A 12837-nucleotide genomic window follows, 5' to 3' on the forward strand; every position below is an offset into this window, starting at 1 on the left:
ATTCATGGTTTTCTAAGGAATTATCTCCACAGTCTTTCTACAATGTAGAAATGCACATTTAGTGTCTCCTTAAGTAGGGAGCCCATGCACATTTCCGTTTGGGGGACTGACGCTGAAGCATTCTATAACTTCATAACCTGAATAAAACTGATGTTAAAATGAAGATGCCATGCACTATACAGACTTCAAAATCTGTTATGCGATCATAATACAAAAACCACACAGAGAATTCTCAGTTCATATAATTTATTGCAGTTAGCACACAGTTTAAAAATTCACCAACACACCAATAGTACAAAACTAAACAGCATTATAAGTTATTCCCCCTCAGGAAATAAAACATACTATGATTGTCAAAGCTAGATGTCAGTCTAAGATTTAGAACAAAGGAAGAATATGAAACTAAGAAAAAGAAAAAGCAATCACTCACAATGACCACAAAAAAATTCCAAAAATGTCCGTTTTCTCACAGACATTGATTGTCTTCTCTAAATTAATAAAGATTATTTTAACATAAACTGTATTAAAAAAAAACCTAGAAACTCTTCAAGTAACTAAAGATAATGCTCCAAGGCCATTTTCACAGCTTTTTTTGTTTGTTTGTTTGCTTTAAATGCCATTACAGCCAAATCAACATACATTTGACCAAATATTTCCAAAACAGTCCAGCAACACACAATGGAGTTTTCCATTCAGTATCTTAAGCACAAAAATAGGCTATGTTTACAGTAGTTAAGGCGATCAAATTTTAAACAAAAGCAATTAAAAAAGAAAAAGGGAAAAACAACAAACATTTTCCATGCTACTCCCATAGACCTTATTTGTAAGTGCAAGACAGGAAAACAAACACTGTGCAAAATGCTTCTCCCCTGCGTGCTGGTCAGTAAAACCACACGGTGGGCTGCAGCCTCTGCTGCCGATACACATACTCTACTGACCCCCTTCCCCACGTCAATCAAGGCAGTTCAGTCCTTTCAGCCTGGGGCTTTTTCAGTCCATAGAATCTTTTCATGAGTTAGGGGGTAGGGGGAAGGAAAGGAAATAGGGGAGAAAAAGAAAAGGGAAGCCAAAAGGGGGGGGGGGGGAGAGAGAGAGAGAGAGAGAGAGAGAGAGAGAGAGAGAGAGAATGACCTATGACCTATTGTCAATTTGTGCAGTAGTTATTCTAAAAACGCTCAGCTGGGTACATGTGCACACCTAAATTCTGAGCTGGCATGGGTTCTGTGCAATTCCAAGTGTGTTATAAATGCACACTGCACATGCAAATCTTTAAGCCGTTTGTAAACATTTATATGTTCCTTGTAATGTAGCGAAGTTATCAATTTGCAGCTTAAGTTTTTATTCAGCTTAACAGTTTAAACTTAAAGACAGTGGGAAAAGTCAATTTAAATTATAAAAAATAAAAATAAAAACAGTGCATTTACGTTCTTCGTAACACCAGTTTTTTTCCCAAATGGTGCTATTTTTCTAAGGAAATTAAATAATTTTAAACTCACTCGTTAAAGTTATACAATGCAAACAAAGACAAAAAATATATTGAAACTCATGCATTTCTGTAGCGTTAATATTTACTTTTCAAGACTCAACTAAGAGCATCAACACAACCTGTCAAGTTCTCTGACACCCCCCCAGCCCGTGTAATCAATTACAGTATACAAGAACAGTAATTCACATTTTAAACACACAGTTCAACACTGCTGAAGCTGCAATATCCTTTTTCGTCTCAAGCAAACCTTCACAGAGACAGTCCCAGCGACCCAGTGTACTGTCAGAATCTCTCACTGGGAACTGTCAGAAAACCAGAAGTTGCCACAGAAAGTTTTAAGTCAACTGCTTGTTTAAAAATAGATAATCCAGCATTTCAGAAATTTTCCATTTGGGTCTAAAAGCATTCAGGTTTCCAACAGCCAGAAAATATTCATGCAATTTGAGACATATAAAGAGGCTAATAAAACTGGAGGGAATTTCTACTTTGAAAACAAAACAAAACAATGTGGGGCACAAGAAAAGCGCTCAAGACAATGCAGTGTTTACAAAATTAAGCCATATGAAAGCATTTTGAGACAGAACCGTTTGTTGAGGAGGATTTATTGGCTGACTTGGCCTACCCCTCAAAGGAAAGACACCTCTCTACTTCTGACTTGCTCTAAAGTTTCTTTTATCAGAATGCTAAATTAGTGAGATTCTCATGCTATTATTCTAAAGTGCAAAAACAAGTTAAGATCCCAACTTTTCAGTTCCAGGAAACAAGACTGCTTTTAGACCATACCACAACTATATAGAGATCTATGTATATATATATATATATATGTATATATATATATAAATTATTTATATATATATATAAAATTATTTCCAAAGTTCTTGAGAGCTATCTTCTAAGGTCCAGTCTCTGACAGTGGGCAAGCTCAGTGCTTCACTTTTGACCGACAAGGAGTTCACCAACTCACAGTGGAACTTGCGGATGTGTCTGTACAGGTCTCCCGACTGCGTGAACCTGCGCTCACACCACTTGCAGGCGTGGGGCTTCTCGCGGGTGTGCACCACGGCATGGCGGCTCAGGTTGTGCGAGTACTGGAAACTCTTGCCGCACTGGGTGCACGTGTAGGGCTTCTCCCCAGAGTGAGTCCTCTCGTGGCGCTTGAGGGTGTACATGCAGGAGAAAGTCTTCCCACACAGGGAGCATGTGGGCACATTGACATCGGCGGCAGGCTTGCTGCGGATGCCATCCTGCTCACGGAAGTGCGTGCTCAGGTGGATCTGCAGGATGTGGGGGCTGGGGAAGACTTTGTTGCACAGGGGGCACATGAAGATCTGGCCTGCGGGGCTCAGGATATTGGAGACATAGGGAAGCAGACTGCTCTCCATGCCCCCTTCCACCTGGACCCGCTCGCTCTCTGGGGTCATCATCTCATCGTCGCTGGCTTTGTCCTCCCGATCCAGCTCCCTCAAGACCGAATCCTCCCTCAGCGGAGCCAGGTGGGCCGGCTCATACTGTACCCTGTTGTTAGTGCTCACACTCTCTTTCACAGTGCTATGTTCCATGTCATAGTCATTAGTGCCAACATCACTGTCATCACAGGACGCCTCTTTCTCCACCTTCACCTGCACCAGGTTGCTTCTCAGCACGTCCTGTGAAGAGAAATAAGAGCTGTTCAGATTTTCAACTCCTGAAAGGCTGGACTTGACAGACAGGTCCAGCACACAGTCAACATCTGCCGAATCCCTCACGGAGGTGACAGACCTCTGGGACAAAGACTCTGTTGAGCTGCAGGGGCTGGCTACTGTTTTTCCAGCTGCTGTGGCGTGTGGCTCGGCCTCTCCGCCAGCCTGGGGGATGCCTGCTGAGTCTGAGGGCAATCGCATCCACATGTTCCCAGGCTCAGCTGCCAAGTCCCTTTTGCTGGGTAGAATATTCAATTTCTCATCTTCGCCTTCATCTTCATCACTGGGCAGGTCACCTGCCATGTGGCTGCTGCCGTCTGAGAGGCTCTCGACTTTGTCCGAACAACTTGAAGCGTCTTCTTCTTTTTTGGTGCTGTCTGCTTCTGTGGTGGCTTTCTCTTTCAGCTTCTTTTTGCAGACTTTGACAATGTCATACATGTGGAGATAACTGGCAGCTGCTAGCACGTCCTCAATGGGCAAGTCTTTGAACTGGAGTTTCCCTTCATACATGAATTCAAGCAGGAGAGCGAAAGCGGGGGCTGTCACAATGTCGCTGTTCAGATGAACAATGTCTCTTTTGTCCAGCTGGTCCTTGTAAAAGAGGTGGAAATACATGCTGCATGAAGCCAGTACAGCTCGGTGCGCCCGGAACTGGGCATCTCCCACCAGAACGGTGCAGTCACAAAGAAAGCCCTGATGTCTCTGCTCGCTCAGACACTGCAGCAAATGTCTGCTGTGGTCTGGAAACTCCATACTGTCTTCATAACCTGGGGAAAGAGGAGGTTCTCGTTAGAGCCTGCTTAGGAGTTTAGCCTCTAGACCCCACTTCAAAAAAATCCACCTTAGTAGTGGAGAGTTCCACGTCTATGAATTTTAAAACAGGCTCACACCCCAAAGGACCTAAATGCACTTGCCAAGGACTCCCTCGCCCTTCTCAGAACTCCTGGTCAAGTTTAAAGACTTCCTTTAGCTACAGCCTATTACTGAGAACAAGAATTCAGACCACTTCCAGAGGAAATTTAACCAACTACTCATCAAATGACATCCCACAAAACCTACAAGACAGCTCTGCCTTCACAGGGAAAGAACGGATACTAACAAAGCAAAGTTCCGCACAAATTCTGTAAGAGTCAGGAAAACTTGCCCAATCATTCTTTGTATTTTATCACTTTTCATACCTGACGACTTAGAAAGCACAGACTGAACACCCATACACATTTGGCTGAATTGAGGGGGAAAAATGAAATTGCATAATTAGTCCAGAAATCAGCAAACAACTTACTTTTAAAGTCAGAGTGTTACAACAACAAAAGCCCTGTGTATAAGAACAGATGTTGGTGCCGTAAGATTTGCAGGTACTGCACATGCAGGAGATCAGACAGAACTGCACCGACAGATGGGAAAGATCATCTTTACTATGAACAAATCCAAACATTTTTAGAATGAATGGGGGCTGTTTCTTCGCAGGACAACACCATCAGCAACTGGAGAGGCTGCTAACTCTGAAAACTCTCTCAGAGACTTTGATCTGCTACAGGGCAAAACAAACTCCACATGAAAATTAATTGAACTTTCCCACTAAAAAATAAGGTGCAAAAACTTCATAGGTTCACTATTTAGGTTTTTTAAAATGCCTTTCTAGAAAAACAGAACACTTTTTCCACCCCTGGCTCTGCCTTACCTCACCAACAGAAAATACTTTGTTTCAATAATAACTTGATATATTTTGCTTTCCCAGTAGCTCTGTTCTTTCAATTATGCATCTTTGCCTTGTTTTCTGGCAAGAGAGGGTGGTGAAGGAGGGAAGGCAAAGATCGGGTCAAAATTCAACTGTCCTCCGCTGAAGATAAAGAGAGCCCACTTCCCCATCCTGTGAGCAGAAGGAAGGCTCCCAGCCATTCACCTCAGCTAGTGCATCTGAGGGTGGAGATGGAGTTAATATTCAGAACTGGCTTCCCTCCTTGTCCACACGATGCTAAGACAGTGAAACTTTCATCCTAACCTCTGATACCTTCGGAAAGACACCACCAATAGAATAAACCAAGATTTACAATACAATCACTTTAAGTGCCCCACAGCTAACATCAATCCTAATCCTGGAGAGGGCTAAAAATAAAGATTGGAGGGCAGCTCACAAGGTAGCCGTGATCAAATTAGGAGGCTGAGAGGACAGAGAGGGACGAAGAAGGAAGCTTACAAGCATCTGATCCAGCTGACTGTGGCCATATGGCAGCTGCTGCCCAGATAAAGAGATTAAGAATAGAGGAGTGCGATTACAGCTGTCTGGCCAATTCAGGCAGCTCGAATCTACAAGTTCTAAATTAGTCGCTAACACAGAAACTCCTGCAAATAATTATTGTTATGCTGAAATAAAAGATCTCTTAAATATATATTTGAAAGAGAAATGAGGAAACTGGTCAAACTATTCTCTTAGGGACAAAAGTTGTCTTCCTTTCTTTTTCTCCACCCCCCCCCCTTAAAAAACAAAAAAACCAACAACAAAAACCCTCCGGTTTCAAAAGCACTACAGCTGCATGCTGCTTTCAGCAATGCTTGCCGAATGTTTTGAAGAATAAAGTTTCACAGTGGAATTAATTACACAACAACCTAGCTTCTTAACCAGAATAATCTTCTCATATAAGTTTGAAAGCTGGATTCCAGACAGTTTACTGTTTCTGCCCCCCTCAAGCAAAAGGAATCTAAACAGCAGTGAACAACAAAAGGCATCTTAATCCAAAGTGAGCTCAGAAAGCCATATTCCAAAGCCTTTCTTGCCATCTGAAAACTTAAAATATTTCTATGTATTAAAGTCATTTCCTTGCTCAAAGAAAAGAAATAAGAATTTAAACCAAGAGAGTCCAAGACTTTCAGCTTCAGGAAGACCATCACTTCAGGCTCAATTCACATATTATTCAAAAAGTGGATTAGAAAAGTAATGCGATTTTTTAAAAAAAAAAATTAAATAAAACACCCAAATAGAAAGATGCTCAATCTAATCTCTTGCTACTCCTACCTTTAGGACACATAAACTTGATTAAGTCCTTCCCTCGGAGTCTTGCTGGCTCCAGGTCTGTTACATCGGTGGAAAAAAAGCAGACTAAGAGAGACAGATGCAAAGTGGAGATGATGTTGGAGAGGAATGAGATACCTTCCCCAGCACAGATCCGCACACACTAACTCCCTGTCTGTGTGTTAGAATAAAAGGCTGAGGGATGGCAGGCTGTCAGCTGCTCTGACATCATGTTCAGATGGAAATGCTACCTCCAGCTGTGCTCCTTTAATGCCATATGCTGCTCCTCTACACTCCTGCCACCAGCTTTCCTTAGGAGAACTTTTCTCTTCTGTTAGTATAAACAAAATACTTCAAAGTCTTCCTTTCCCCCCCAAACTTTCGAACAGAAGAAATTGAAAAACTCAGCATATGGAGTCCTACTGTATTTATGGAATCGCAACACTTCTGCCTCGAGTTGGTGGACTGGCTTACATATGACAGCACACTCAAGCTCGGTGCTATTCAGGAAACCCACATTCACTTTTATTCAACTCCAACGTCTAGTTTCAAAGGCAGCTTAGTGGTATTTTTAAACCAACCCATTTGACATCCCAGTCCCATTTCAACGTTATTACAGCATGTTTTTCCCCCTGCCGAGATAAATGGTAGACATCTCCAAAATGTTGGCAGACTTATTAAAAACTATTACTTCAGCGTGGCTCACCTTATTATTTCACTCTTACTTAGCAACTTATCAGCAACTACCTCCCAGGAAAATAATTCACACTGCCACCGTGAATGCAAATTTCCATCCTCAGCATCAACAAACTGAAACTGCACTTTCTGAAATCCTGGAAAGTATTTCAGTCCAATAAGGCAAATTAATAAACCGAAACAACCTGCTACAGTCTCTTAGGATGACTGTGTGACCACTTCTCATTTTCTGCTGAGAAAAGGCGTCACTTTGTCTTGCCCTTGGTCTCTATCACTCTGGGGGAAGGGGCTGTAATCACCCGGAGGGGTGGGAACTTTCTCGTCTGGAGTTTGTGGGTCTTTTCTAAAGGCTGATGAAATGTTAATGTAACCGGGGCTGGGCCGACCGATCCCTGCAAGGTGCTACGACAGCTATGAATGTCAAGACTCATATCCACAGACTTGGGAGGTCGAGGAGTTTAAAAAAAAAAAAAAAACCAACAGAAATTGGGGCCTGAACCGTAAACGTCCCAACCCGGGCGACAACCACTTAGGCTCGCTTTAGAAAACCGAGGCAAGGAGCTGAAGAACAAAACCCCAACTCTGTTCTGCCCTCGCTCACGACTCACAAACCTAACTTTCTCTAACTTCGCGGTGAATGACATAATTCTGAACTCGTTCTGGAGGCTCACTGTGCAGATACATTACTTCCCTGCCACACACACGCCCTCTTCTCCGCAGATGCCCTCGCCCCATTCCAATATATCCGACATTAATCACCCCGTTTACCCAGTGGGGTGGTGGTGGGGGTGACTGACAGTCTAATGAGCCCCAAGCACTGCAATGGCCCGGAGACATCCACTCCACAGACCAACCCGTCCAAGTCTCGCTACCGCGGACTCACACGGAGGTTCTGTGAGGTTTGCGGTTTTGTTTCTCGGAGGTGGGGGCAGGGTGCCCCGGGTGTGTGTGAGGTTTGGGTGGGGGGGGGGGATGCAAATCTTCGCGCAGTTCGCCGTGCATAAAGCACTCAAGGAAAGAGGAAGGGTGAAACCACCGGGAAGGAGGTGGTGCAGGGCACAGAGCCGGTGCAGCAGGAAAACACCTTCCACAACGGCCGAGAAAACAGACCCGGGTCGCGGAAACAACAAAAGAAAAGTCACAAGAAGCGGCGCGGCGACCGCTCCCCCGCCGCCGCGCGCCAGCCCCCGGGGCCTCCCGGCAACCGCAACCCGGGCGCCGCACCCTCCCCCTCCCCCGGCCTGCAGCTGCACCGGCCCCGGAGCCGCGGCCGTCCCGGGCGCTGCAGCTGCGGCGGCCCGGACCCCTCCCCCGCCCGCCCGCCCTCCGCACCGGGAGGCGCCGCCGCAGCTGCACCGAGTCCGCCCCGCGCCGCAGCTGCACCGGCCGGGGAGCGCGGCCAGGCGAGGCGAGGCGAGCCCGCACCGCACCGCTCGCCCGCCCTCCGCCGCACTAACTAACTCCGCCCGGCGGGAGCCCACGGCCGGCAGCGGGGCAGGGCGGGCGCGGGGACTCACACGGAGCGGCCCGAGTCGCCGCGTCCCCGCCGCGTCCTCCTCCTCCTCTGCCGCCGCCGCTGGACTTGTGGGCGTCCTCCGCCGGCCCCCGCCCGCCCGCCGGCCCCGGCCCGGGCCCCGCGCGCCCCCGCCGCCCCCCGCCCGCGCTGGCAGCCTGAGGCGCGCGGCCGAGCCACAGGGCCCCACTCTTTCAACGGCTCCCCATGGCAGCAGCCCAGCGGCGGCCGCAGCCTGCCAGACGTACGGGCGGGAGCGGGCGGGCGGGCGAGCGCGGCGCCGGGCCGGGGGGCGGGGCGGGCGGGGCGCGGGCGGGGGGCGGACGACGCACACGCACGCACGCGGCGGCGCGGCCCAGATGTGGCCCCGCCCGGCCGGGCCGCCCCGCGCCGGCCGCTCTGCGATTGAGCGAAAGCGGCGGGCCCCGGCCCCCGGTCCGCCCCCGGTCTCAGCGTCGCCCAATAGGAGAGCGGCGTTCCGGGGGGGCGGAGGAGCGGCGGGACAGACGGGGCGGCTGGACGAATGATAGTGGCGGGCAGGAGCTGCCGCCTGCGCGCGCCAATCCCGGCCGGCGACTGTTGGGTGGGCGTGGTCTTTCCGGGGGGGCGGAGTCCGCGGGCCGCGGCGGCGGCGGCGGCGGCGGCAGCGGCGCCCCTCTGGGTGACTTGGCCGTGAGAAAGTGAAAGGAGCCCGCAGGCGGCGGCGACAGCTGCGCGGGGAGGGGCCTGTTTCCAGGCTGGAGACGAGCGCGTTCAGGGGGTGTGGAGTGAGTCCGCGTGCCCCGCGACGGCCATAAGTATACTTTTACACGGGGCAGGTGTCCCGGGGAGACCGAGCGCGCGGGGCTGCAGCTGGCCAGAGCCGGCCTGGGGCGGCTGGATCTGGCCCCCCTGCGGTGCACTCTTGGCTCGCATCCGCGGGGACGCGCCGCCTCCGGCCTGCGGTGTCGGCCGCCAGGTGCACGGGGGCCGCTCGCTTCGAGCTGCTGCGAGAGGCGCCTTTTCCCAGCGTCCACCGTGCAAGTTGCAACTGCATTTCTCTTCACGGTCCCCGAGTCCCGTCCGCACTCAGGGTGACAAGCAAAGACATTGCCCCGAGAGCAGTCTTGGAGCTTTCCAGTGAGATTGAAACTTAAGAGACGCTTTAGCCCTTTTCTTAATTGGTACTTAACGAGCCACGGCTTTACCTCCCAGAGGGGGAGATGTTGTTTTGTGTGGCGCTTCCCTCCCTCCCTCCGGTTAAACTTCCTCCGTCTGTAACCTGTTCTTTGTAGCTAACCTGTGTCGATCGAGGAGGAAATGTAGAAAGGTTCTGCTCTCAAGACAATGGAAGGCAAGAATAACACACAAGTAAAGTTGGGTGATAAATGGGGGAAAAGATGATTCAAGACAATAAAACAGAAAACTTCATAGCGAGGAAGCCAACACACTAGTAATTGTCTAAATGAAATGTGTTTACTCTGTGCTAAGTGGACCCAAACCGGCAAGCCCTGTTGCTAACCAACTCGCCGGGACTCCTTGCAGCTGAGCAAAATCTGCTTTCTCTTTCTTCCACGTCAAGAAGTTGAAAGTAATTGTGTGGACAAATCAGACATTGATTGCTAGTGAAGAAACACACACCTAGAGTACACAGAATTCCTAGAACTTTGATATCCTCTTAGAAACGGCAATGGTTTCTACTCTTTCCTCAACCCTCTTATGTTCTCATGATGGATTTCAGGCGGGGTCACAACTGTTTCAGATCCCAACCCAATCCCAATCTGTTTCAAGATAGATGAGTTTACAAGTGGTGTTTGGTTTGGGGTGGTTTGGGTTTTTGAGACAGGGTCTCTCTACCGTCCTGGAACTTTTTCTGTATATCAGCCTGGCCTCGAACTCAAAGAGAGCTGCCTGCTTCTGCCTCCTAAGCTCTGGGATCAAAGGCGTGTGCTACCACACCCGGCTACAGGTATTCTTGGTGAATGAAACACACTTTAAAAAACATAAAAAGGAATATATATGTTTTGTGGAGAATTCATGAGGTTTAAAGGGAAAAAAGACGTTTTTATTCATAAAGTCATTTCTCACCAATTAAAATTTAACAATAAGGGAATATGTAAAGTAACTGATAATGCCAGGATAGCAAACCGCAAATTTATAAGAAAACTGGGACATTCGGATTATCCACCAAAACTTCCACACAGTTTTATGGTCCGCAGAGGAAAATCACAGGTTTCTAGAAGGTACCTGCTAGTGGAGCTGATGGTCCCAGAGGTGACAGAAGATACTGGTGGGTCGAAAGTCATAAATATCTCTTGGTTTACTTGGGGCTGTTTTTCTTCCAAGCTATAATTAGTATCCATTTTGAGAACTGAAAAGTATGTCCAGGAAATACAGACAAAATGGATATTTAAGGAAGCCAGTCTGTCACCCCTTATTGCTGTGACAGTCTTATCCAAGGTCTCTGGTACAATTGTATTTTCTCAGCCTCCCCTAGCTGAGGTATGCCCCACTCGAATACGATAGTCTAAACAAATTAAGCATGAAACAGAGGCTTGACAGAGTCCACTGTTTTAAACCTAATAGACCCCCAACGCCACCTCACACTGGGAGCACAAATAGAAAATCCCAACACTCATCTATTGGAGAAAACACGCCATTGCTTTCTCTCTGGAGGAGTGGCATTGCGGCACAATTCTGATTCAAGCTTTTCTGGGAATTCTGATATTTAAAAAAAATGATACAAGAGATTTCTTGCTAGGGAACAAGTTTTAAGTTTTCATGGCATACATGTCAAATAGTAACAGTCTAACAGAATAAACAATGACAGATCAATTAAAATTTGATTTGATGAGCAGCTCCATAAAATGAGTATCTGGGTTTTAGATGTGAATCACAAGTTAGAGCTTTGAAAAAAACATCATTGATTTTACTGCTGGTAACATAATCATGTTGAAAGGTATAAAAGTAAATTTTAACCATTGGGTTCATAAGCTTATTGATTTCATGTATAGTTGGAATTTTTACTAAAAAAAACTTGGAAGTAAACATTAAAAGGTCAAATAGCCTAAGGTGTGTAACAAATGTTAAAGGTATCAAAGTATGGCTAGAATTCAACTTGGTTATTTTATTTATTTATTTTAGATAAGCACTTCCTGTATTGCCTAGTACCGTGCTTGTCTCTGATTTTCATCTATAGCTTTGTAGAGAAAAGGCACATTAAAATAAAAAGTTGGTTCAAACTTATGTTAAATTCACTGCTTTCCATACATAGCATGGGTGAGACTCTCTGAGCTTCCTGTTTCTTTTTGAGACAGATACCACTGTATAGCCCAGGCTGCTTGGAATTTGTAATCCTGCCTCAGCCTTCCAGGTGCCCATCTCCCCGCCCCAACCCCTCTTTTGACTTAGGAAAGAGCAGGTTGGTATGATCTGAAGAGAGGACTAGGCACAGAAACACAGCTCCAGTGAGGAGTTTGAAAAGTAGATGAGCTGCAAGCCACACCACAGTGGTATACTCCTTAATGGGTCTCTCTGTCTCTGTCTCTTTCTGTCTCTCTGTCTGTCTCTGTCTCTCTGTCTCTCTGTCTCTCTCTCTCTCGTGTGTGTGTGTGTGTTTCAGTGCAAACTACACTTGGTGCCAGTAAGGTGACTCACTGGGTAGAAGCACTGACTGTGTAAGCCCGGGGACCCTCTCCAGAACTCCAATAGTGAGGGGCTAGAGAATCACCCGGCTTCAGCAACAAAAACAGGACAGACTTTACCTTGATCTGGAAGGTGATTACCCAACTCCTGACAGTTGTTTTCTAACCTCCACATACATAGTATGGCATGCACTCACCTGCATTCACACACATACAAAGTAAATAATGTCTCTTTTTAAAGTTAGGGTCTCATTTTGTAGCCCTTATCAGTCAAGGTTGGCCTTGAACTCTCAGAGAACTTCTGCCTCTACCTCCTTAGTCCTGGGATTAAATATTGGCCATATTCAGCCAATAAAAAATGTTTTGAGGGGCTGGAGAGATGACTCAGAGGTTAAGAGCACTGACTGCTCTTCCAAAGGTCCTGAGTTCAATTCCCAGCAACCACATAGGGACCCCCAACCATTTGTAGTGAGATCTGGGGCCCTCTTCTGGTGCTGCAAGCAGAATACTGTACACATAATAAATAAATAAATATTTAAAAAATGTTTTGAAACACTTAAACACACATGCACACATTTGTGATTCTGTAGAGCACATAAACCAAATCATTTCCCAGGCTATGGCATGTGTGGTTAGGAGGCTACACATTGAAGTCTTGAACTGATTGCCCAGCTTTGGAGATAATTCCTTTAGATGGTCAGCCCCAAAGCCAGAAACAGCAAGAGAAACTCTTGGGGAAAGATCCTGGCACAGAGTGTAAGGGCAGTGGGATCACCTCTGTTCTGAGGGAAGAGTGAACTACACCTGTAATTTAGAACAGCTGAGGGGTG

The 12837-nt window shown here is 47.0% G+C and overlaps 1 protein-coding gene across 4 annotated transcripts; it reads right to left on the reverse strand.

Annotated features, from left to right (window-relative positions):
* Positions 1-229: 229 nt before the first annotated feature.
* On the reverse strand, positions 230-8646 carry Zbtb18 (zinc finger and BTB domain containing 18). 4 transcript variants are annotated; one of them, XM_057769988.1, is made up of 3 exons: positions 7640-7657; positions 6179-6262; positions 230-3932 (listed from the first exon to the last, which is right to left on the reverse strand). In XM_057769988.1, exons 2-3 carry the CDS (start codon positions 6189-6191, stop codon positions 2350-2352), a joined length of 1596 nt encoding a protein of 531 aa, XP_057625971.1. In that variant the 5' UTR covers positions 6192-6262; positions 7640-7657; the 3' UTR covers positions 230-2349. The 4 variants fall into 4 exon arrangements, with proteins under 4 accessions (XP_057625971.1, XP_057625972.1, XP_057625974.1 ...); XM_057769992.1 differs by lacking the exon at positions 7640-7657 and having other exon boundaries at positions 2989-3132; positions 3245-3932; positions 6179-7582; XM_057769989.1 differs by lacking the exons at positions 6179-6262; positions 7640-7657 and adding an exon at positions 8389-8646.
* Between the last annotated feature and the right edge of the window lie 4191 nt (positions 8647-12837).

The sequence above is a fragment of the Chionomys nivalis genome, chromosome 5, assembly GCF_950005125.1.
Source record: "Chionomys nivalis chromosome 5, mChiNiv1.1, whole genome shotgun sequence".
Classification (NCBI taxonomy): Eukaryota; Metazoa; Chordata; class Mammalia; order Rodentia; family Cricetidae; genus Chionomys; species Chionomys nivalis.